General features: G+C 41.4%; 1 protein-coding gene across 4 annotated transcripts in view; it reads right to left on the minus strand.

Moving 5' to 3' along the window:
• WDR7 (WD repeat domain 7) overlaps positions 1-25,459 on the minus strand; it is a 216,620-nt gene that overhangs the window by 124,939 nt on the left and 66,222 nt on the right. For all 4 annotated transcript variants that reach the window (XM_081929554.1, XM_081929553.1, XM_081929556.1 and 1 more), the window contains one exon: positions 16,725-16,838. In XM_081929554.1, coding sequence (XP_081785680.1) covers positions 16,725-16,838 — 114 coding nt within the window. The remainder of the gene's footprint in view (positions 1-16,724; positions 16,839-25,459) is intronic.

The following is a 25,459-nucleotide window of genomic DNA, read 5'->3' on the forward strand; positions in this document are numbered from 1 at the left end:
TCACTTAAACAAAACCCAACTTCAACAGAGGGAGGGCAGGGCAAACTGTCAGGTCTGGGCACAAATCACTAACTATACAATTTTTATGCAAGGTCTAAAAATGCTAGGTGCTATACAAAAAAAGGGGGGGAACATGACCTTTCCCTTGGACTGGGAATCAAAATCTTCTTCACTGCAAGCATCAATAAAATGGGCATTTACACAAGAAGATGAGGTTTTGCACAAATCAGTTACTTATTACATTGTGAATGATGTGTTAGGGCACCAATTGATCTCCAAACATTAAAAAGGTAACTGGCAGTAAAAAATTTTTTAAAAAGACCCTCAACAGAATATTGCATCTTACTTCCCTGTAATATTTTACTGCTTTTCCAGCTGAATTATGCAGATTCTTGTGAGTCAAGACATTTCTGTGAAATATGTTAAAGAGGTGGTTTTTATTCACTGAGCGCAAATTATTTTAAATATTATGATGCAAATTCAGTTAAAACTACTGAAGGTGCGTAAAGAACAGAGGAACTCCAGCATGCCAGCTATTATTTACAGGCAGGTCCCGTGATTCTGCTAAGCAGGCAGCTTCCAACACAGCCATGTCAGAAAAAGGTAGTCATGATGCTAGGTGCGACTCCCATCAGCAAGCAAAATGCAAAATGATATCTTGAGGAACAAGAACTGATGTAGCGATGCTGACAGCTACCCCCCCAGCAACCCTGTCAGCACTGTCACTACACATAGAATCAAAGAACTGCAGAGTTGGAAGGGACCCCAAGGGTCATTTAGTCCAACCCCCTACAATGCACGAATCTCAGCCAAGACGTTTCCCTAAAAATACCCTCTTCTGCCCAGTTTCCTGAAGCATCATGTTATACAGGCAGCTCCCTACTTATGCAGAAGTTAGTTTTTTGGCGCCCTGCGTGCATAAGTGGAAAATTGCGTAAGTAATTAAGTAATGAGGGTATTTTTAGGGAAACATCTTGGCTGAGATTCGTTTAGCCTGCAGTTGTCACCTTTGTTCACTCACCGTTCTCATTGGAATCCAGCCAGAAAAAGTGGCTGTAGCAAAATGGTTGCATTCCAACGTTTTCCATGCTGTCCATGCTTTGTGGACCAAATTGCTGAGCCTACGGGTGAGAGATTCCCCACCCCGATCCAGAAGTTTCACTTGGAAGGCAACCAAGCAACACAGAACTGGGAAGCCAGGATGACATCACAGGAAATAGGCTCAGCAATTTGGTCCACAAAGCCCTTTCCCCCAAGCCATGCCAATTCACTGCACAACTCAATTCATAGAAGAATGGGGCGGGGGGGGGGCAGACAGCATGGAAAATGTTGGAATGCAACCATTTTGCTACAGCCACTTTGTCTGGCTGGTTTCCAATGAGAACGGTGAGTGAACAAAGGTGACAACTGCAGGCTAAACTGTAAGCAACCCTAGAGTATATATGGTTGGCCACAGAAGTAACCACCTTATCCACATCCTCAGGCTAAAGCAATTGAAATCACTGGAGTGGATAAGAGCAGGCAAAACCTCCATATATATTGCCACCACCACTAAAGGGGAGTCCAAGAACAAATGCGAGCGATTTTATCTACAAAGCACTTCACAAACATGTCACAGTGGGCTGCCAAGCAGTCCATTGTAGCCGTGTCTGGACTAAATCACCACCTAGGAAAACTCTCTGGGACAGCATTGAGTGGATGCAATAGTGGTAGTGAAGTAAGAATGATTTCTTGCCATCACCATCAGTGACTAGGTTTTAAAATGAGCTCTAATTCATGTTTGGGTAGATTGATCAGGAGTTTCTCTGTACAGTACTTGTGATCTCTCAGTTGTTGTTTCTTCTGCCCAGTTTCCTGAAGCATCACGTTATACAGGCAGCTCCCTACTTATGCAGAAGTTAGTTTTTTGGCGCCCTGCGTGCATAAGTGGAAAATTGCGTAAGCACCCTCTAAACGCCCCCTCTACTGTACCCAAAATATCCACAACTGGAACTAAAGCTCTGGGGCTGGTTGGAGGGTGCATGGGAAAACGGTGGCGGCTGCTGCTCTACCCCACTTGTCAGCTGTTAGGCGGGGAGGCTGAGCAGCTGAGACTGTGCAAACCTACATCTTCAGCCAGTTCAAGCTGGTTGCATTGCTGGAAGAAAAGGTACAGCAAATAGAAGGTCATCTATCCACACTTCGAGGTATCAGCCAAGATAAGGAATTTCTTGCTAGAGTAAAATGGGCTGTCCCGGATGCAGGGAAGGGGTGCCCCTAGGAAGGAGGAGGATCACCCACTGCAGGAGATGAATCCATGGTGGAACATGACACCCAAAAGCAGGACTGTCGGGAGCCATGCTGTGTGTGCTTTCTTCCAAGTGCAAGGATTCACCATGTGCCAATTTTTATAAAGCCCACTGACCGCAACCCCTTCCTTCTGATTCCCATGGATATAAATGATACTGCCAGACCCGGCTTATCCAGAGGACTATGAGATTCTGGGCAGGAAGCTGAAGGGCCTAGGGGGAATGGTGGCTTTTCCATCACTGATTCCTGTTGAAGTTCATGGCCTAGGAAGAGAGAGGAAGATACTGGAAGTAAACCACTGGCTGTGAGGGTGGTGTCATCAGGAAAGGCTGGGCTTCTTGAACCATGGTCTTTGCTTCTGGTGAAGAAGGATTTCTGGCTGCACCCAAGGGGACTAAAGGAGATTGGGGGTGTAAATTTATTTTATGCACCGTTTATCTAGTATATTTGCTTCAACAAGCACACCCGAGAAATATATACTGTGTATTTACCATTCTAAATTATTTGTACTGTGGGTCAGACATCATAGCCTTGAACAGAAACATGAAGAAATGAAGAAAATATAACTTGTTAAACGCCTTCTTCAACAACAAGACTTTTGCTCCTGGTCCTAATTGCTTCGAGTCTGTTCTTATTCAGGTTCTGAATTAATCCAATTAAGGAGACATAGCAAGCCCACATTAAAACATCAAATCAACATTTTAAAGAGTTAAACACCTCCCCTGAAATCAATGCAGCACTGTAACCTAGCGGAATAAAACAATCCCCATCAGCTCCATCAAAAAGCACAAGTCTCAGATTCTGCTTTTGGTATTAATGCCAACTCAAGAAACAAGATGTACAAAGTGCAAGCAATGTTCCTATCGACACTGCCAAGAAGTCCTGTGCTTTGAAAATTTTATATAGACGAGATACAGCAATGTGTGCTCAGCACATTTGGAAATCAGCCTAAAATGGTCTTGGCATGGCAAGCAGCTTAAAAAACTGTTTTTATATCTTCAGCGAGGATTTTTGATACCAGAGTTTCCAATATCAACTCTACCACCTTTGCACTAAGGTTGGAAAATAATCTCTATAGGTCCGCATTTATAAACAAACTTATCCAATGGACTACACAAACTGGAATGTAATTATTCTTGGGATTGTATGCTTCTCTGAATTTTGTGACAGTTGTTTGTGAAAAATAATAATAATACACGGAATGAATACACAAAGATGATATGTATTTAAGTACAAATAGTATGATAAAATGCATATTAAAATACATATTTTATGATAAGGCATGTATTACGTACAAGCTAAGTATGTCTTTTCATATGGTTTTTAAAATTACCAATTCAGATTACTGCTGAATCAGGATCGAATAGACGTATGAATGAAGCTTGTCAAAACTGACACAGACAAGAAATAGACAGATTCATCCATCCCTACTTTGCACCAAAGTGACCCAAGTTCTATAGCTAGAATAAAGTACAAGAGAGTTTATGTCCAATATTTTGTGTGTGTGTCAGAGATATAAATTGATTTAAAAGAGGATATGAGGGATTATACTTAAGGGGATTGGGAATAAATGGGTTTCAAGGGCCAGGAAACAGTCATTTCATTTTTTTTATACATATTATTAAATCATCTTTATGACTGAAAGGCAATCAAGACAAAGTACAACTTAAACAAAGCCATAAAGCTACAACTGCAACAACGATGACAAATAGTGGCCACGAGGAAAAGTCTAGCAGATTTCTGGGGGCCCAGTACCACTAGATCTGATAAGCAGCATGCACTTCTCAGATAGTGCTAATATAAAATGGCACATGGGCTCACTCATTTGAATGAGCATGCCACATTGGTTATTTCGACATAGCCAGTGGTGGAGTCTGAGCTGCCACAGAATTCTTCCATACAAAGAAAAGGAACTATACATTTGCATGCACACAATGTAGCATTACGCAGTCCGCCATTTTCTTGGGCTGGGTAGCAATTTCCTCCAAGCCACCAGAAAGCCAGACCTGCTGGCAATGTTTCATAGTTATATAAGCACGACTGCCCTGGCACATACTGAACATCAAAACTGTGGCAAATAAAGCACCACGGACTCTTGTGCCGTTTTGATTACCACATACTGAATCAGAATGCACACAGACACAAATAAAATGTTACAGATAGGTAGCCGTGTTGGTCTGCCATAGTCAAACCAAAAAAATTCCTTCCAGTAGCACCTTAAAGACCAACTATGTTAGTTCTTGGTATGAGCTTTCGTGTGCATGCACACGGGTATCTGAAGAAGTGTGCATGCACACGAAAGCTCATACCAAGAACTAACATAGTTGGTCTTTAAGGTGCTACTGGAAGGAATTTTTTTGTTTTGACAAATAAAATGGGCAAGCTAGTTTACATGGCAAGTTGGCGTTCAGCCAATGTTATGCTATGCCAGTTCTAGGACTGTGGAATATGAATCCACAATGATCTCACAAAAAGACCCATTTTCAGCACCCAATATTTGGGCAGATGACCGGGCACAAGCAACCCTCTGTGGATGCTTACTCTGCCCCCTCATTTGAGTTTGTTTTGCTTTTCAGTAAGCTTTTTTTGGGGGGGGGGGCGTGCACAGATTCAAGTTCAAGTTGCAACTTGAAGCTCTTTGACACCATTTTGATTTTGCATCCAATAAGCTGGGTGATTTTGGGGAGGAGGGGAGGTAAGGAAGAGATGGCTGGCGCCACAAAACCACCGAGGGCGGTGTTCTCTAGAATGCTAATAGATAAAAAAATAAAATTGTATAACTGTATACTACATTCTGCACTTGTTTATCCCTGCTACCATTTCCCTCCCCTTTTTCGATTTCCTTATGGGTTAATTTAAACTCCTTGAAGTACCAACTTGTTGGACATATTCTTTATTGGATGCTTTGGATGCTGAAGAAAACAGATCAACAATGCTTATAGCAAAAAGTTAAGAAAGGGAAGGGCAGAACTTTCCTGTAGAATCCCTCATTCCTGGATCACGCTTTGCTTACATACAAGGAACAAGGCTAAGTGACAGGGCCCTTTGTTGCATAAATATAGAGGCAAGAAATAATATTGCCATTGTTTTGTTTTTTGCCATTTAGTTGCCAAGTACAGCTACCAACACCTTCATAAAGACAGCTGTCTGGTTCATATAACAGCACTGTACAGTTGGCCTTCAGGATACACCTCTATATTTAACAGCAAAGAATTATTCCTAGGTGCCTGTATATGCATTCAGAAAAAGCTAGTGCACTTTCCCTAATTTTATTTTTTTTTTTAAAAAAAGCTAGAGCTGGCCAGCAGCCTGATTTTTAAAAATCCCTTTCCCCCCATTTTTATCAGAGTTTGCACATGGGTAGTCATAATTCACAGGTGTGATGTAAAACCCCTGAAATATGAGACATTGCTGTCATTACTCTTGTGAATTACAACTTTTTTCATATGGACTTGTGATCAATTATAAGGGCAATCCATGTAATATATAGAATATATATAATAGTGTGCCACAGTCTAATGTAATTTATTTCCATCTGCGAGGTAGTATCATCCAGCACACCAGAGGCCAAACCTGAAAGTTCATTCTGAAGGTTATTTCTCCACAAAAGGTCTGCTTTGTACCACAGTTATGCCTTCCCTTCCTGTACACAGGTCAGAGGCAGGTGCTTCAGTTTTAATAACAAACTTTAGGGTTGCATATTTCAAAAATTAAAAACCAAGACACCCCGAATATTTGTTTGTTTGTTTGTTTACAAACCCCCCAAAACCACAATTTTTCGATTGACGTGCCTAAGATCCAGGACAAAGCACCAGCTTTCAGAAATTTCCCCCCAGATGTCAAGTCCACCTTTGAAATCCCAGTAACGTCCAGGAAAATCCAGACATATGCCAGCCCTAACCAACTTCATTACAGTACTTGACTTAAGAAAATGAGACCCCCAAGTGGTTAAGAGAAAAGCTGCAGGCATGCGTAGGCAAGGACACCACAACTGAATCGATTTATTTCGGTCACTGACCAGAGTGCAAGGACCATCTGAAAAGACATTCTGTGGTGACATCTTAAAGACCACCACCACAACATCTGCAGCCCCACTGTAAGCTAAATCTGGGTAAATTATTTTCAGAATTATTTTAGGAAACCAGGAGGGCTTCACACTTTGTATTTTCCTTGGAAAAAAATAAAAAATAAAGCTGAATTTATCATCACTTTAACAGATGTTTATGGTCCATGTTGTGGGTTACCACAAACTGTGGTAGGCACACTAATAGGTATGTGAAATTAACTTTGTTTACACGTCCAGCTTTGAGTTATTTAATACAAATTTTTTTAAGCTTTCTAAGTAACTTTGCCATCTTTGAAAAGAAGAATTCTCTGTCTTCTTGCACTTCTTTTAGTTGAACAAAACTAAATGCACACACACAGTTCCAAAGTCATGGATCACTTACAAGTTTTCTGAATAAACCATGATTTTTAAAAAGTGAGATTTAGCCAGCCATGCTCCTTTAAGGAATGGTGAAATGTGTATAAATTATTAAAGACAATATCACTCGGCTTTCCATCTTTGCAACTCCCTTTATTCAGCAATGCAAGCTGTCAGATGCAACGGTAATGCTGATGAAAGAAAAAGCCGGTGGTTTCTGACAGCAGCAGTGAACTCTGACCCTCGAGGACCATAAAGCAGCCAACATGGGCCCATTTTACATGAATGGAGCAGAGTGATTTACGTAGACTAGTTTAAGTTTCAAGAGACAGATAACATCTTATGAAAAGCCACAGAAATTATGGGAAGAGCCTTCTAAGCAGAATTTTAAAAATGGCAACGCTTTACAGTACGGGAGATTTTCAAGGATGTGTAACTGGATGTTAATGTGTGCACATAAATTTACTGCCTTGTTGTAGGGCTTGGAACTTGGCTCACCTTTTCCAGAATGAGAAGGGCTTTGGGAAGGTGAAGGATTTGTTTAACCCGCTAAGAGGCACTGGCGCAATATGCAGATACTATTCAACCCATCCAACCCTTTGGGGGCAGTGCTACAAATTATATATGTAGGGCAGATTGCTGAAAAGGCAAATCCCCAAGTCAACACGGTGCATTCCCCCATGGAACGTATTACTCAAGACAAACGTCACAAAACTTACCATTTTCAATGCCTACCTTTGTAGGCATCCCTATGTTTCCTTTGTAAAGGTAAAGGTAAAGGGACCCCTGACCTTTAGGTCCAGTCATGGCCGACTCTGGGGTTGCGGCACTCACCTCGCTTTATTGGCTGAGGGAGCCGGCATTTGTCCACAGACAGCTTCCGGGTCATGTGGCCAGCATGACTACGCCACTTCTGGTGAACCAGAGCAGCGCACGGAAATGCCGTTTACCTTCCCGCTGGAGCGGTACCTATTTATCTACTTGCACGTGATTTCGAACTGCTAGGTTGACAGGAGCAGGAACCGAGCAACGGGAGCTCACTCCGTCGTGGGGATTTGAACCGCCGACCTTCTGATTGGCAAGTCCTAGGCTCTGTGGTTTAACCCACAGCGCCACCCACGTCCCCTATGTTTCCTTTGTAGGGATGAGCTAATCCCTCCCTCCTTTTTCCCCAGGCTCTGTAGTGCCTCTGTTTAGGCCAGAGAATCAATCCATATGCATAAAAAGATGCATGGTGTCTGCTTACCACACACCTTTATGCAAGGAACCCATACGGCAAGGTGTATATGTGAAGGTTTCGCCTGCAGATCCAGTGGTTTTTACACAACTGGGCGGGCAAGCAAGCAAGCAAACAGAGAGATGGTTGCATAGGTATAGTAAGAATCACTGGCCCCATGATTCCCAACAGAACTGTGTTTCAAGCAGGCATTATGCCACCGATTGTGTATGGAAATTGATCTAAGAAGAGAATAAGGAAAAAGTTGCCATTGTTTCCCCATCCCCAGATGTAGGGTCTCCATTTTTGTTACTGAGCTTAACAGTACTAGTCAGACCAGACAATACTGAGCTAGATGCATAAGTAGGCTGACTTGACCTATGATCCTAAACAGCCACGCAATTAAAAGACGCCTGCTTCTTGGGAGAAAAGCAATGACAAACCTAGACAGCATCTTAAAAAGTAGAGACATCACTTTGCCAACAAACGTCCGAATATTAAAAGCTATGGTTTTCCCAGTAGTGATGTATGGAAGTGAAAGCTGGACCATAAAGAAGGCTGATCACCGAAGAATTGATGCTGGTAGAGAGTCTTGAGAGTCCCATGGATTGCAAGAAGATCAAACCTATCCATTCTGAAGGAAATCAGCCCTGAGTGCTCACTGGAAGGACAGATCCTGAAGCTGAGGCTCCAATACTTTGGCCACCTCATGAGAAGACTCCCTGGAAAAGACCCTGATGTTGGGAAAGATGGAGGGCACAAGGAGAAGGGGACAACAGAGGATGAGATGGTTGGACAGTGTCGTTGAAGCTACAAACATGAGTTTGACCAAACTGCGGGAGGCAGTGGAAGGCAGGAGTGCCTGGCGTGCTCTGGTCCATGGGGTCACGAAGAGTCGGACACGACTAAACGACTAAACAACACCAACAACATGATCCCAAAAACAAAGCACTGAAGAAAGGATTGTGTTTAAATAAATGTTTTCAGAAGTGAAGGGAAGAGAAGTAAGAAATCTGTCTTTGCTTGCAGGGTTGCCATAATGGGCATTGGTGCCAACTGTATAGGCTTTCAATGACATCTCTTAATTAAAAACATGCAAAGTTTCTACTGAAGTGAAAATAAACCTGGGCTCTTGAAACAAAGGCTCACATTATGAAAAGCACTTTACAAAACAGCACGATGCAGATTTGTGAAAAGCAAAGCAAGAGCTTTCTGGCCCATGCTGAACAAAATAATAATTTAATTGTAAAAAAAAATAGTCAGAGGCAGCAATGGCAGCTGAGGGCAGTAGAATTTAATGAACCCTCAGAGAAAGTCAAGAAGATAATGAAGGAGAACATTTGGTTCAGTTGGAAGGTTGCAGCATGCTGACTGTGAAAAAGATTGGAGAGTTACTGAAAAAAGAGAGTTGCTGAAAAAGAGTCCCTAATGCCATCTCACCAATATTAACTGGTAGCAGAGTGGGTTACGCCACTGAAGGAACAGGGAATAAGACAGGCTTGGGGGCCTTTTGTTATTTATTGCAGGTTTCAGCCATGAGTATAAAATGGAAGTTATTCTGTTTCATTCATAATATTAACAGGGACAGTAATTTTAGAGAGTGTCTGTTTAATACTAAACCAAACACGTCTTCAACTAGGTCAGCATTACTGTGCAACCGTAATAAGGCTCCATAAATGGGTAAACACAGCAAATAGTTCTGCTGCACACCATTCAGAATCTGCAGGTCTGGAGTCGTGATCCTAAAACCATAATTATGATAGGAAAATCTTGCTGTCACGAACACCCTTAAAAGCTACTCTTCTAAGTTTATTTAGCAGCCTAAATTGAGATTCCTGCATTTCAGGTGGTTTGACGAGATGACCCTCCAACACTATGATTCTAAGAAATGAGTACCCAAAGTTTGATGGGTCTTACATCACAAAATCACAACCCTATGTTCATTTATTTCTGAGTAGGTGTCACTGACCTTGGTGGAATTTAACTTTTTGAGAGGGAATCTCCTAGGTGATTTGCAACTTCTACAAGTGCTATGCAGCTGAGAACCAGAAGTGAAATGTTTTGATTTTAACTCGCATTAAGCTTCTGTACACTGCTTGTCCCTGTACACTGTTGGATGTATAAAAGTTCTAGAAAATATCCCTGCAGCAGACATAGGGAGAATAAACTGGTTTTTAAGCCAAGCATGTAGCAATGGCATGTATTTTCATAGTGGCTTCTATTTTTGCATTCTAGACTCAGTTCACCCTTCAATAAGGTGCAAAATTACCTCAACTCTGCCAGTCAGAAGGAATATACAGATGCTTTATTAGCAGGGAACCTCAGAAAACAGCAACAAACCCAAATCAATACTCAGTCTCACACTAAATCCTCCTTCAAACTACATCCCTGAACACTGGGAAAGGATACTTTCCAGCACTAGATGCATTTTTTAAAAAAGGATTCATTTGTATTGCATTTACATTCCTGAACTTATAGTGACAATGCACTTTTCCATGTCTACAAAATATATTTGTAATAAGAGGTACTGGAGTGAAAGGAGCAAAGCAATGTGCTTATTGAGGTGAATGACTTAACTTGGAAAAACCGACTACAATGAGGAACTATTTCAAGACGTGTTCATGTATTTCTCACTATCCCTCCATGTGCTCTGCTTGGTGCTAACAGGTCAGAATACAGAGCACCATAAACCAGATCTCCAAATTAAATTTCTGCTCACTGACAGAACCCACAAACTCTTTGAAGACTGCTTTGAAGTCTATTTCATATCACTGACAAGAATTATTCTAAATCAGCTGAACTCTAGTAAGTGGCAAAATTTATTTCCCCGCACATCCAGAATAAGTCTACTGTTCTTTCTTCTGTTTGCATGTAGGAAACTGAAGAAGCTTGGGTAAATCAATGGAAGGAATTATGCCATCTTATTCACAAAAAATAAGGTGTTTCAATATTTTAAAAAATTGTGTTTCTGTCACCTATCTATTACACAGCACCAAAAAAGGAGATGCTGGAGCATTCTTCCTGAGATTTCAGGTGAACGTGTATCATTTGGGAGGGATTTTATGGAAAATTAGGAGTATTTTTCCATGGATGTAACCATTAGTATACTGCCATACGTAATGGAGTACAGTAGTACCTTGGGTTAAGAACTTAATTCGTTCTGGAGGTCCGTTCTTAACCTGAAACTGTTCTTAACCTGAGGCACCACTTTAGCTAATGGGGGCTTCTGCTGCAGCCGCACAATTTCTGTTCTCATCCTGAAGCAAAGTTCTTAACCTGAGGTACTATTTCTGGGTTAGCGGAGTCTCTAACCTGAAGCGTCTGTAACCTGAAGCATCTGTAACCCGAGGTACCACTGTACATGTACAAGGGAATGCATCCCATTCTACTTCTCCTTAGAAATTAAAAGTGAAAAGATTTAGATTGCATTCATTGCATAGCCAGTGACAAAAACCACATTTAACCCAATAGGAAGGAAAGCAATAGATTAGGTGCTTGGACAAACAGGGAGAACAGATGCCACCCAGGAAATGACTGGTGTAGCACAGAGGCAGGAGATACACAATTACATGCTCCTTTTGCCATTCTGCACGAATGCGAAACGTGAAAGTCATGGGTCAGGGAGGGAAGAGTGCATTGTGCTCTGCGTTAAGGCTCTGGAATATTCTGCTGTTTCGTTCCTAATGTGACCATATTGCTTTGTACTTGGAGGTACGTAGTTCTATCTGTCAACAAGAAGTCGTGATATAGTATCATATTCTCTGCTTTTGACAATGTCAGTGACATTTGACCTTTACTCCTATTATGTGGTCAGCTGTGCTGACCATGAGGAGGCGAAGACTATTGTCACAGACACTGACTGCAGTATTAACCCATGCAGCTCTATCCACTTAGCAGGGTTAATATTTACCATTAGAAATGTAAAGGGTGTGCAGCACTTTCCTTTTTAAATTTTCAAGCATCGACACACATTTTAAAGAAGAGACCAGGAGTGCATTAAAATATGTATTTGTTTCTTCCTTAAAAATAAAAGGATGTATGGCTATGTTTTCCTCAAAGTGTCTTGAAAGATCTTTTTTTTAAAAGCCAACTATTCATGGGCTGGAATAATCAGCATATTATTTTGCATTTTCCCAAATTTGTAACTTTCCGGTTGAATTCATTCAATGCAGAACAAATCCCTTTTGCTTTTAGCTTAACTAATATCCGAATCAGAAGCTGAGAATAACCAAACTGTGTGATTCATTTTAAGCAGAAATAATGCAACAATTCTTTTTTTCCCCACTGTCCTCCAAGGAATATTTGAATTGGGAGTAATGTGGAAACCTGTATCTGAAAGAGGCTTCAGCATTTTCAAATGCCCCCAATTGCCAAAAAGAAAAGAAAATATTAATCTCCCAAAGGATTGGTACGAAACCTTGGGTGTTGTTGTTGTTGTTCTCTTTTAAAAATGATAAATAAAAAGTTTAGGTGAGTTGCTGAAAGCAATTCCTGGGGACAATGGCATGTGTGCGTGCGCACACACACACACACACACACACACATATTATGAAGCAAATCAATAGGTATTAGCATTTAAAATACAGATACAGAAAGAAGCTGTATCATATTTTAAGATGTCAGGGTGAGATTTAAGTTGTCACAGTAACAACTTAATATTTCCTTATTTGAGTTTCCCAGTTGTCATTCCGCAACTAAGGGCTATTCTTTTCATATCATTTTTATAGTTGTAAATTGATTTGACTATTTCCAGCTTCGCCTCTGTCCGTCAGAGGCAATCTTTACTTTCTGAAGAAAACCAGAATGCTTCAGCTATCAAGGCAGTCACTGAGTTACAGAATTTCTAGGCCGAGCCATCAGCTTCATGTTAAGCAAATAAATTTAAATAAATGTTGTTTATGTCTAAAACCCCTAGTGCCAAAGCCTCTTTAACATATTTCAGGAAACGTGAGCTGATTTAGTATTTAAATTAACAAAACATGCATTGCTTGAAAATACTGAAGGAGCCTTTCCATCATTTTCTTTCCTTTTATTATAGCCAGGCTCCCCCTACAAATGGCCTAAAATAATGTGCCCACAATTGTCAGTTCCGCTGATTTATATAGATTAAATGAACTGATGGCTCAGTCGGTAGAGCATGAGGCTCTTAATCTCCATGTTGGGCAAAAGATTCCTGTACTGCAGGGAGTTGGACTAGATGACCCTCGTTGTCTCTGCCAACTCTATGATTCTATCATACTGTCTATCCAACTGTGTTCTCTAGACCAGTGTTTTTCAACCACTGTTCCGCGGCACACTAGTGTGCCGCGAGATGTTGCCTGGTGTGCCGTGGGAAAAATTGAAAAATTCGAAAGATTTAAAAATAAAGTATTTTATAATTTTTCATATTTCTGTTTACTTACTATTTCATAATAAAGTAATTACAAAATACTTTCTTTGTGTTTATTTGATTCCTATTCAAGAGAATTACTTTATATATAGTCAATATAGGCGCAGAGTTAAATTTTTTAACAATTTCTAATGGTGGTGTGCCTTGTGATTTTTTTTTCATGAAACAAGTGTGCCTTTGCCCAAAAAAGGTTGAAAAACACTGCTCTAGACAGTTCCCAGCATGTTAAAACCCACACAACAACTCCAGTGATACAACACCTTTAAAACAGTATGAAAGAGCAGCTAATAGTTCTGAACAGTGGAGCGGAGTCCCTACAACTGCTGGATGATGCCATGTACACCTCCCTCTGGCAACTCCTGTAGCCAAGCTGTGCCAAACATATCGCTCTGCTTTCCCTTGGACCACATGAATGAGGCCATGAGTGATCTCTTGTTGTCTGGGCATCCCAGGACTGCCATATACAGTCGTACCTTGGTTCTCAAACCCCTTGGTATGCAAACAACTTGGAACCCAAACACCGCAAACCCCGAAGTAAGTGTTCCGGTTTGCACAGTGGCGTAGCGTGGGGGGTGCAGGGGGGCCCGGCTGCACCGGGCGCAACATCTGGGGGTTAGGGGGCGCAAATTCACGGGTTAGGGGGTGCAAATTACTTGCCTTGCCCCGGGTGCTGACAACCCACGCTACGCCACTGGGTTTGCAAACTTTTTTTGGAAGCTGAACATCCTCTGTTTTGAGTGTTACACTTGCAATTTGTTTTTTTTTCCCAAATACATTTTTATTAACATTATATACATAACAAGCATACAAACAGATACAAACAAATACAAAAGAAAAAATTACAACAAGAAAAAAATAAAAATATACAAGCCAAACTTTTTTCCTCTCTCTAACTATACAAAGAGAGATTAATCCGGCTACTTCACAAAAAAGGAGGGGAAAAAAAAAGAAAAAAAAGAAGGGGGAAAAAAAAACCCCTCCTGGACTTCCTTCCATCCTTTTGGTAAGTATCAAATATTTACTTCCATTCACGTATTTGATTTTTGATCTGTAAACCTAAATTCACACGCTGGTAGTATTGTTCTGACCCCGCCAATCACATTAAACATTCATTCCAATGTAGTTCCAGTATTTACTCCAATTTTTCAGAGATTTCTGTTCATCATGGTCTCTTATTTTACCTGTTAATTTATCAAGCTCAGCATATTTTATCATTTTAATTTGCCAATCATTTATATTGGGGATAGTTTCCACTTTCCAATATTGTGCCAACAGAATTTTCGCTGCTGTGGTGGCATAGAGGAATATCGTTCTATCTTCTTTTTTAATCTCTTTATCCAACATTCCCAGCAAAAAGGCTTCGGGTCTTTTGGGGAAGGTGTATTTAAATATTTTTTTAAGCTCATTGTAAATCAATTCCCAAAAGCCTTTCACCCCTTTGCATGTCCACCATAGATGATATAGGGTTACACTTGCAATTTGAGTGCCATACTTCCGTTTCGAGTGTTACGCTGAGGTCTCTCTGTTTTTGCTATTTATTTTGCGTTTTTGTTTTTGCAGCTTTTTTGTTTTGTTTTTGTGGCTGTGTGGAACCCAGTTCAGCTACTGGTTGATTGACTGTGTGACTGCAGTACATGGTTTATTGCTTTCATTTTATGGATCAATGCTCTCATTAGATAGTAAAATTCATGTTCAATTGCTGTTTTAGGGGTTGTTTTTAAAAGTCTGGGACAGATAAATCCATTCTGCATTACTTTCTATGGGAAAGCACACCTTGGTTTTGGAACGCTTTGGTTTTGGAACAGGCTTCCGGAATGGATTAAGTTTGAGAACCAAGGTACCACTGTACGCTGTCCAGGTTTGCACTCTAGGGAGGTCACTCTTGTCTAACACATCAGTGACTTCAACCCTGGAACTGCAATCCAATGTCTCTCGAGTCAGATGGACGCTGACAACCTAGGTTAATACAACATGGCTCACAATAGCAAAAGATAAAATATTAAAAACCATTCCACCCACCAAAGCATAAAATGAAAACAAAAACTGCAATAAACAAACAAACAAATGTACAACTGTGAGTCTAATGAGCAGGAAACATTACTCGGAGGTTGCAAAATGCAAGAGATCTTCCAAAGCCCAAATTGATTTATTACCCCATGCTGTTTCGTAGCATAAATGTTCAAGCTACTACCTAAATCTCAGCTCCCTTCTATTGCCACCAAAATAAAATTTACAGCTCTTGATGCACGTTTTCACTCTTTGTATGCCTACCAGATTTTTTCATAATGTAATTTATATAGGCTTCCAGTCGATAGAAATAAATACAGTTTTCTTTTAAACTTGCGGAGAAATCTATATAGAGCTCAATCAAGTCGTAGAATCCAAGAGTAAGAGTGCACAATCTGGAAGTTTGCAACTTGTTAGCTGCTTTGCCAGTATGCTAAGAAAGTCTTTTAGTTATTTAAATTGTTTGGGTACAAAGAACTCTTCCGTCATAGTTTACATCATCTCTGTTAACAAGAATAAATCAATTCAAGAAAGAAGTATGGTTTATTTAACATATTTTTCTATGTAGCTGTTGCTGTAGAGTAATTTCACGTCAAAGTTCATTCACATTAGACTCTTCCTACCCATTGTTAATATTTAGATTGTAAGCGGCTCAGGGCAGGGGCTTCTCTTTCTGGTTTCTTCTGCTTTGTCAGCCATTGCATATGTAGATGGCAATGTGCTAATTAATTCATTTTGCAGTAAGCAGCTCCAAGGAAGAATTATCTTTGAACCCTACCACTTAGAGGAATATACATTTCCAACATTAGATCCATGAAGATATTCTTAAATCAGGGGTTATCTTTGGCAAGCTAGATGTTGCTGGACTCCCAGCCCCCTTCAACTCTGACTTATGAGCCTTGCTAGATGGGACTGATGGCAACTGGACTCCAACAACATCTGGAGGGCCACAGGATAGCTACCCCTGATTTAAATCTTTACAACTGCCTAAAAGCCATATGCAACTATTTGAGACCATGGTCAGCACAAGACACATGGAAATAAAAGACTATCCATTCTTCTGAATTACATAATGAATGCAAACTAAATACAAGCCAAACTGGAAGAATTAAGCCCTTGCCAAAAGAGCTTAGCTCCACTTTTTTATTATTAATTTTCAAGATTATATATGCATGCCACCTCTGAAGTTCATTGGTGAGAGCAAAGCATGCAATAAAATGACTGACTATTTGAAGTAAAATGGTTTCTAAGCAAAATATATCCCATGTTTTATTCCTGAAATGTCTTCAAAATGAGATTCGGGATGCAATTACACTAAAGCATAGTCAAATCTTCAAGCAACTTGCAGCGCAAAACATGAAGAGATCTGGCTCAGAATTATTAAGCATACAAATGTTTACCTGCTGAGATGTCTTCATCAACAAGGTCATGCTCCTCTTCTGGAATTTTAGTTTCAGATACCATTTGTTCAGGAGCAGGAGTAGCGGTCTGAATTGCTTCCGTGGTCACTCCAGCTGAAATGTCAAAACAACACCATTCAATTCACAGAACAAAAGAAAATATGTTGATCTTTACATTATATTTACATCACATTTAAGTGGAGGGGGAAATACAGATCTCAGATCTTATAGGAATCGGATTGTCAGGCTTTCCTTCTCCCAGAAGACTTGCCAACCCTGAACCGGGTTCATGAGATTCCCTGAAGATAAGTGTTGTGATAAAAGGCCAGTTCTTGGGAGTTGACCCTTCCCAAGATGTTCTGAGTTTGGACCTCATGAAGATCTGATCAGGGTACATACTCAAAAGAAACATCCTCACATAGTGCATTGTAGAGCTGGAAAAGGTCAGAAAGGAGCAACGAAAATGAGCAAGGGGCTGGAGCAAGTCTCCTATGAGGAAAAGTCACAACTGTTTGGGACTTTTAAGTTTATAAGGTTTGCATAAAAGTTACACACGGTGTGGAGGCATTGGATAGAGAGAACTTCTTCTCCCTCTCTCATAATTCCTGAACCTGGGACTGTCCATTGAGGGTGAATGTTGGTAGATTCAGGCCAGTGTAAAGAAAATAGTTCTTCATGGAGCACATAATGAAACTACAAGAGTACAGTGGTACCTCAAGTTACAAACACCTCAGGTTACAAACGCTTCAGGTTACAAACTCCGCTAACCTGGAAGAGTTATCTTGAGTTGAGAACTTTGCCCCAGGATGAGAACGGAAATCGTATGCTGGCAGCACAGCGGCAGCCAGAGGCCCCATTAGCAAAAGCACACCAGTTTCAGGTTAAGAACGGATCTACAGAACGAATTAAGTTCATAACTAGAGGTACTACTGTACCAGATGTAGCAATGGCCACCAAAGTGAAAAGCTTTAAAAGAAACTAAGCTCATTGGGGCAGAGACCTCCCATGTTTTGCTTATATTACCCTGCTGTTATGAAGACTGAATGATGATCCCAAGTCTTCCTTAATTATTTTTTTACTTTACAGCATACCTTGCTTAGGAGCCCAGAGAGGCTAGCAGCAATTTAGTGGCAGGTATGGGGTTTGTTCCTTTTCGAAAATGTTTCCTTTAAAAGAGAGACTGTACAATGTTATGATTCAGTGGCAGGTTTTGCTGCTATATCAACATAAATAAAAATGAGATGTGCTGCAACACCATGTAACAGAAAGCTCAAACCTGTCACCAGAAGTCGAGTCAAAAAAGAAACAACGGGAAGCTGGTCTTATAGTAGGACCATAAAGAAGGTTGGTCGCTGAAGAATTGATGCTTTTGAATTATGATGCTGGAGGAGATTCTTGAGAATCCCATGGACTGCAAAAAGATCAAACCTATCCATTCTGAAGGAAATCAGCCCTGAGTGCTCACTGGAAGGACAGATCCTGAAGCTGAGACTCCAATACTTTGGCCACCTCATGAGAAGAGAAGACTCCCTGGAAAAGACCCTGATGTTGGGAAAGATTAAGGGCACAAGGAGAAGAGGACGACAGAGGACGAGATGGTTGGACAGTGTTCTAAAAGCTACTAACTTGAGTTTGACCAAACTGTGGGAGGCAGTGGAAGACAGGAGTTGCCTAGCGTGCTCTGGTCCATGCGGTCATGAAGAGTCGGAATTGACTAAATGACTAAACAACAACAACCACCGCCATTGGTCTACCTTGTTCAGTGCTATCTAGGATTTCCCAACTATCTATAGATGCCAAAGGCTTTTTTGCAGGCATAGCATGTGCCCAGTCATTTCCCCAAAGTCTTGTACTGGTCCCGAGAGGGGTTATTCCAGAAGAAAAGGACTCTCCATCACTCTTAACTATTCTTGCAGCCCTGTTATAGGTGCTAGGAAGCTCCAAGAGCTCACTCCAGAATTAAGCAGAGGAGGTGGAAGTAATGCATGTCCCAATTATAACTTCTGGAATGCCCCCTTTTATTTTGCACAGAGTCATTTAAAAATCCAGACCAATGTAAAGACTGTATGAAGCTATTCACACATTTGAAATCCGCACACACAATTCTCAAAGTGAATATAATGTAACAAGCAACACAGAGGTTCCTATGTTCAATTCCTACCATTCTTTCACAACACCCCCCCCCCCCCCGTCCACAGAAGTAGAAAATCTGTAGTTGGCCACATTAAATTGCACAGCCTCGTTCCACAAAAGGAATTTATCAGTGAGACTATGTCATTAAATAAGCCTTTATTTATTGCAAAGCAATTATGAGTTGGAGGGGGACGCCGGTGGTGCTGTGGGTTAAACCACAGAGCCTAGGACTTGCCGATCAGAAGGTCAGCGGTTCGAATCCCCACGACGGGGTGAGCTCCCATTGCTCAGTCCTAGCTCCGGCCAACCTAGCAGTTCGAAAGCATGTCAAAGTGCAAGTAGATAAATAGGTACCACTCCGGCGGGAAGGCGAGATGAGCGCCGAAACCCCAGAGTCGGCCACGACTGGACCTAATGGTCAGGGGTCCCTTTAGCTTTTAATTATGAGCTGAGCCATGGGCTTGGGGGCCAAATGCATCAACCCAGGTCTCTTTATCTGGCCCTTGAGACTCTTCCCTGGCCACATCCCTCACCAGTCCTATTTTTCACCCCCCTTGAGTGACTGCCTGGAGTGAAAGGTATGATGCTGACTTGCACTTGCCTGGAGGAAGGGTGGAGAGGGCTATGGTGAGGGCTAGACTGCTGTACAAAATGTAAAATTCACAGTGGTTACTCTGGCCCCTCCGCTCCCAGCATGTGGCTTCCAGGAGGATGCTCACAAGGGATTGTGGCCCTCAAGTACAAAAAGACTACCCACCCCTGTTCTGAACTAACAAGGAAGTGCTGGTAGCAAGTGCGAAAGTACTCTTTAGAAAGCATTCATAGCTTCCATTGAAACCACTGCTTAGACGAGCTTATATTTAACATTCAAAAGCTGGGAGTAATATTTATTATTCACAAAACAAATCATCTGTGAGATTTCATCCGAATCTCCATGGGGGGGGGGGGGAATCATAAATAATAAAAAAAGAAGACAGCCGCAGCAACCCAGAGGGGGGGAAAAAGGAGAAAAGAACAGAGAATGTGAAAAACAGAAATAAATCAGATGGAGACAGACTGTGAAATATGGCTTCTTTTTTGAAATAAAGTCAATGAACAAGAGCATGCATTACCAAGCCTGACCTTCCTATTCTCCGGTGCTTTCTAGATAACCAATAAAGAGCAAATCCAACAAATAAGTTTATTTTATATACGAAATAAGGAATAAATAATTGATGTCTAAAATACAGTGGATGTGACGCAAAGTGGTTACTTCAGTACAGGATGGGAGAAGTCCTACTCCGTTCCTCTTGTCCTCCAGACTAATAGTTTGCCTATATTTTCTATTCTTTTAAGTCGTTTGTTGCCATATCTGTTTCCTGAAGGCTGGAAGGAAACTTTAGTCTATTTGCAGATTAAGATCAGTAGATGAGGCCTAGCTCCAACTTCCTTTTAACTGTTGCTATACTAGTCAAGACCAGCAACGGGGCCTTAGTGGTGGTGAAGCCGCCATAATGGAATTCTCTTCCAAGAGCAGTTAATCAGGCCAACTCTTATACTCTTTTTTGAAATAAAATGGTAGAAATTATTATTCTGGTGTTTTAAAACATGGCGTTATTCTTTTGAACAAATTGATCAGCTGCTCAATAGTGAGATTATTTTAGAGACATCATGGGGGGGGGTGTAGCAGCTATTCTTTATTTATTACATCTATATGCTGCCTTTTCCTCCAAGTAGCTCAAGGTGGTGTACATGATTTTCATTTTCCTCACTTTAGCCTCACAATGGCCCTGGTAGGTTAGGCTGAAAGTGAGAGACTAAGGCCACGCACTCAATGAGCTGCTTCTGATGGTAGCCATTTTACAATGTTTTCTGATGTGATGTACACCACCACAAGAGCTCTACAGAGCTACGTGGCTGTGTAAAAGGGAGCCGGCATTTGTCCACAGACAGTTTTCCGGGTCATGTGGCCAGCATGACTAAGCCGCTTCTGGCGCAACGGAACACCGAAACCAGAGCAGCGCACGGAAACGCCGTTTACCTATTTATCTACTTGCACTTTTGGCATGCTTTCGAACTGCTAGGTTGGCAGGAGCTGGCACCGAGCAATGGGAGCTCACCCTGTCATGGGGATTCAACCCGCCGACCTTCTGATCAGCAAGCCCAAGAGGCTCAGTGGTTTAGACCACAGCGATGTGGCTGCATAGAAATTGTCAAATAAACAAGCATAACATCGGTGCTGGAGGCTCCATCTGTATCAGGTTGTAGCTGATGCTGGAAGGGATCTACTACTGCAAGAACACAATGCAACCCTTAACTAAGAGGAAACATATCAGAACTAGACACTGCTTCAATGGTATTTGATGCAGAAGGACAATTTGGTTAAAGGAAGCCCAGGGCATGTCACCAGTGCATAGGAGCAGCATTTTGCATCTCATTACTCAAATGGCACTCAATGATCTAAGTATGAACTGCCTCCATTGAACAGTCCAATGCTTTACATACATGAGTTATCATTTCACGTCAGAGTGTTGAGCAGGTAGACATGGAATCAAACTAAGACATGGTGCAAAGACTCACTATGGACTATCAGGCATAATGCTTAAAAAAATGTTTTAGGAGGCCAGCTTATATGTAAGACAAGCTTCCCACCATTATCACTGGACTCTTAGCACCCACAAGGATTAAATGGGTTCGTCATTCAGAAGTGTTTTGGCTCAATTCAGCCCCCTCCTTCAGCTTCCCATTTAGAAGAAAATGTGTTGTAGCAAAAGTGGCAACTGTGGCGAAAAGAAAAGAAATCATGCTTGCAGACCTAGCAAAGGGTGGCGGGGTTCAGGTGCTGGCCAGAACTGCAGCAAACCTTTGTCAACATCACAAGCATCTGAGACTGGAGGATGGGCAGCTGTCAGGATTAGAGACTCAGTGGAGATGGGAAGTGTAAACTAAATCAGAATCAGACAAAGCATGATATACCGTGGGCTAACAGAAGCTGGATCAGAAATCTGGGCAAAGCAACGAGCCAAATGGTGGTTTCATAAGCACAAACCAATAGCAAAGAGTTTTGTTCATGAGATGAGGGGCAAAGGGGAATTCAGAAAATAAGGAGCTAACTCCACAAAAATAGCAGGGATTAGGAACAGTAAGAAACAGCAAAGCATAGTAAGTAGCAGGATCAATGCAGGCAGGGAGCATGCAGAACTAAAGGCACGTAAGTTAGTATCCCAAGCAGAGGGACCTAATGATATTTACATGCACCAATCGGGATTCCAGAGGCTGGGGCTATCCAGGAACTCAGCAGAATGCCAAAGCCTTTGGCAAAACCTAGCAAGTAACAGCGGATGGCATCCAACTAACTTGTTCCAACGGTAATTTTGCTTGCACAACAGAACATTCTGCCTCTTCCCATGATCACCCTGTGCCCTCCCCATATCTGTTCTAGAGGGTTGGGAGAAAACCCTCATTTAAGGGGTGTATGGGAAAAGTTCCGCTTTATATGCACAAATCATTGCAGTGATGGAATAAGGTAGTTGGATACTGTTCATTGACTCCTTTCCCATTGACTCTAAGATCCCAAAGAGAGGGCTGGCCACCTCTAATGGAGGGCACAGAAAAATTCCTCCCACCCCCTTACCAGGACCCCCCCCACTTCTTTGTATCAACCACTTTTAAGAGCTTACATATCTGAATTGCATTCAGTTCTCTGAATTACTAAAAATTAGATCTTATTGGACTAACATTTCGGATGTGACCTTCTCCATTTTGAATATTCACGACCCAATATTCAACTGAAAGCTCTGCGAAAATTTCAAAGTACAGCTCTGAATACGCCCTGCTGTAAGGCTTCATAATAATGCACAGCTGTAGGCTGAAATCCCAAGAACTGTTATGTGTACTTAAAGTCAATATGACTCGTGCACATGTAGCTGTGCGTAGGATTGCAGCCTTAATTTGAAAGAAGCAGGTATTGATACGTAGGGACAGAATCATACTTGTTATAAAGAATTTATTGCTTTTTCTTTTGGAGTGCTAATATGGATATACAGGATCATTTCAAAGGTGCAAAGCTCTTTCCATATAAAGCATCCTGCAAATATTTTTCTTTTTTGGGTTCTGTTTCATTAGCGTATTCATAGTTTTTGTGAAAATACTATCTAAATAAATAAGAATTTAGCAGTATGGGAGGTGCAAGTTTGTCTATAGTTTATTTCCAGACAGAAGGTTTAAATTTATTGGAAAGAGATTTCTGCAGTGACTGACCAGTACTGCCCCACATTCCCTGCAATCCGTATGACAGACAGACTGCCTGCCTCACATTAATTCACTTCACACTATTTCTATCGATCCACAGTCGGTTCCCTAGTCTCTTTGCACACATTGCCTGTCTGGCTGCCTACATCCACATCAGCACATATACACAAAGGCCACAGAAAGATAACCTTTTGCTTTCCATTAAAGACACAGTAGCCATTTTTTTTCTATCTGCAGCACCATCAGACATATAAAATATATCAGAATTTCTATTGCCTGCTGGACAAATCGAGTGCTCAAAGATTTCAAGTACGTCCAGTGTTATATTCTAGAAAACAATCATTTTCACATTTTAAGAAAAGATGTTGGTCTGACCGAAAAAGATGTGTCTGTGTCTGTGTGGTGCTGGGTGGGGGAAGAAAACCTGGAATTATAGTGTGTGTGTGTGTGTGTGTGTGTGTGTGTGTGTGTACACACACACGGGGGGGGGGAGTCCTTTCAAAATGCATTGTGATTTGAAGAACCAACATTACATACAGACCAATTTGATCCCCTTGTAGCTATAATGAAAATAGCATTTTCTAAGGTTCACACAGGACCCCAACATTTCACCACATCAATGATTAGGCAGAACACAATGGTGCAGTAACTTTAAGAACTGTGCGTACAAGGAAATTCTGACAGCATGAACAGATTAACATCCATGCTTAAAAATATCTCTTCTTGCAAAAACGAAAGAAAACAAAACACAAAACCCCTAACAATTGACAACCGGCGGAAAAGCTGATATATACACTTAATTCCCCACCCCCTGACAATGCTGTGAATGCTGATTTTGGGTTTCAGGAGTAATATATATGGTATATATATATCTGCTTTAAGAGACAGTGTCCAAATTCCTGAGTCAAAATCCATGAATTACCATCCTAGTCAGAAAACAAGACTGCCCTATGAAATACTATGGATGAAAATCTAGAAGGAACTGAATCAGCCAGTGTTCATGATGCAAATCACCAAATGTTCGCAAGGGAGGATTTCCCCTTCCCCGAGGCTGACAAGTAACCTTCCCACAGTCATTTCCAAGCCACTGGAACCGTACAGATACTGCCGACGCAGCAGCTTAATTGGACTATTTGCAGAAAACAAATATGGTGCCAGCATGAAAGGCCATGGATGACACCATCACAAGTAAGAGCAGTAATAAGAACCAGGGGGATAGAAGAGGACACTGGGGCTATGCACAGAAAGATGGAGGTACCCAAATCTTACTCTGCTGCACTAGGCAGAGTCCTTCTAGAAATCCAGCTTGCCAACAAGCTTCCATGTTTCTCCCCAACATGCTGCTTTCCTTGTGGACAGAAAAAGGCAGCTATCAAATGTGTAGAAGTAGAATAAGGATCTTTTGTCTGTCAGACACAAAGACATATCACCGTGCTATGTTGATGGTGACATACTGGAATAAGGGACATGGGTGGCACTGTGGTCTAAACCACTGAGGCTCTTGGGCTTGATGATCAGAAGGTTGGCGGTTCGAATCCCCATGACGGGGTGAGCTCCCGTTGCTCTGTCCCAGCTCCTGCCAACCTAGCAGTTTGAAAGAAAGCCAGTGCAAGTAGATAAATAGGTACCACTGCAGTAGGAAGGTAAACGGCATATCTGTGCGCTCTGGTTTCATTCACGGTGTTCCGTTGCGCCAGGAGCAGTTTAGTCCTGCTGGCCACATGATCTGGAAAGCTGTCTGTAGACAAACACCGGCTCCCTCGGCCTGAAAGCGAGATGAGCGCTGCAACCCCATAGTTGCCTTTGACTGGACTTAACTGTCCAGGGGTCCTTTGACTTTTTTTACCTTACTGGAATATAACAGCACTTTTTTTAAAAAAAGGGGGTACTCGAGGGCATGCAGTGCCGGCACCTGTTTTTGTTTTGTTTTGTTAAAAAGTGTGGCACGTACTGTAACAACTTCATGGTGAGGGCACCTATTTTTCTAGAAAGAGAGCACTGTGTATATGCATGTGCGAAGAAAAAACCGATCAGAACTGAACTAAAGCATAATCTAAATGCACAGATGAATTATCATAAAATTGCCAGGTATTTGAACAGGGCGCACCGAATAATATCTCGCATCATCTGCTTACTGGAATTTAACATGATACTTTGCAAAGGGCACAACGCGAAGCGTGTCTACTCAGAAGGAAACCCCACTGAATTAAGTTAGATTTACTCCCAGGAAACTGCTCACAGAATTACAACCTATAATGTTTGGTTTTTGTTGAGCCGTGGAACCCTGCCAATAATTCATTATAAACTTTTATAAACGTATTTATTGCCTCCATTAAAAAAATTCTTTTGTTTCATTCTATCCAGCAACATTG

The sequence above is a fragment of the Podarcis melisellensis genome (genome assembly GCF_964234715.1).
Source record: "Podarcis melisellensis genome assembly, chromosome: 11".
Lineage (NCBI taxonomy): Eukaryota > Metazoa > Chordata > Lepidosauria > Squamata > Lacertidae > Podarcis > Podarcis melisellensis.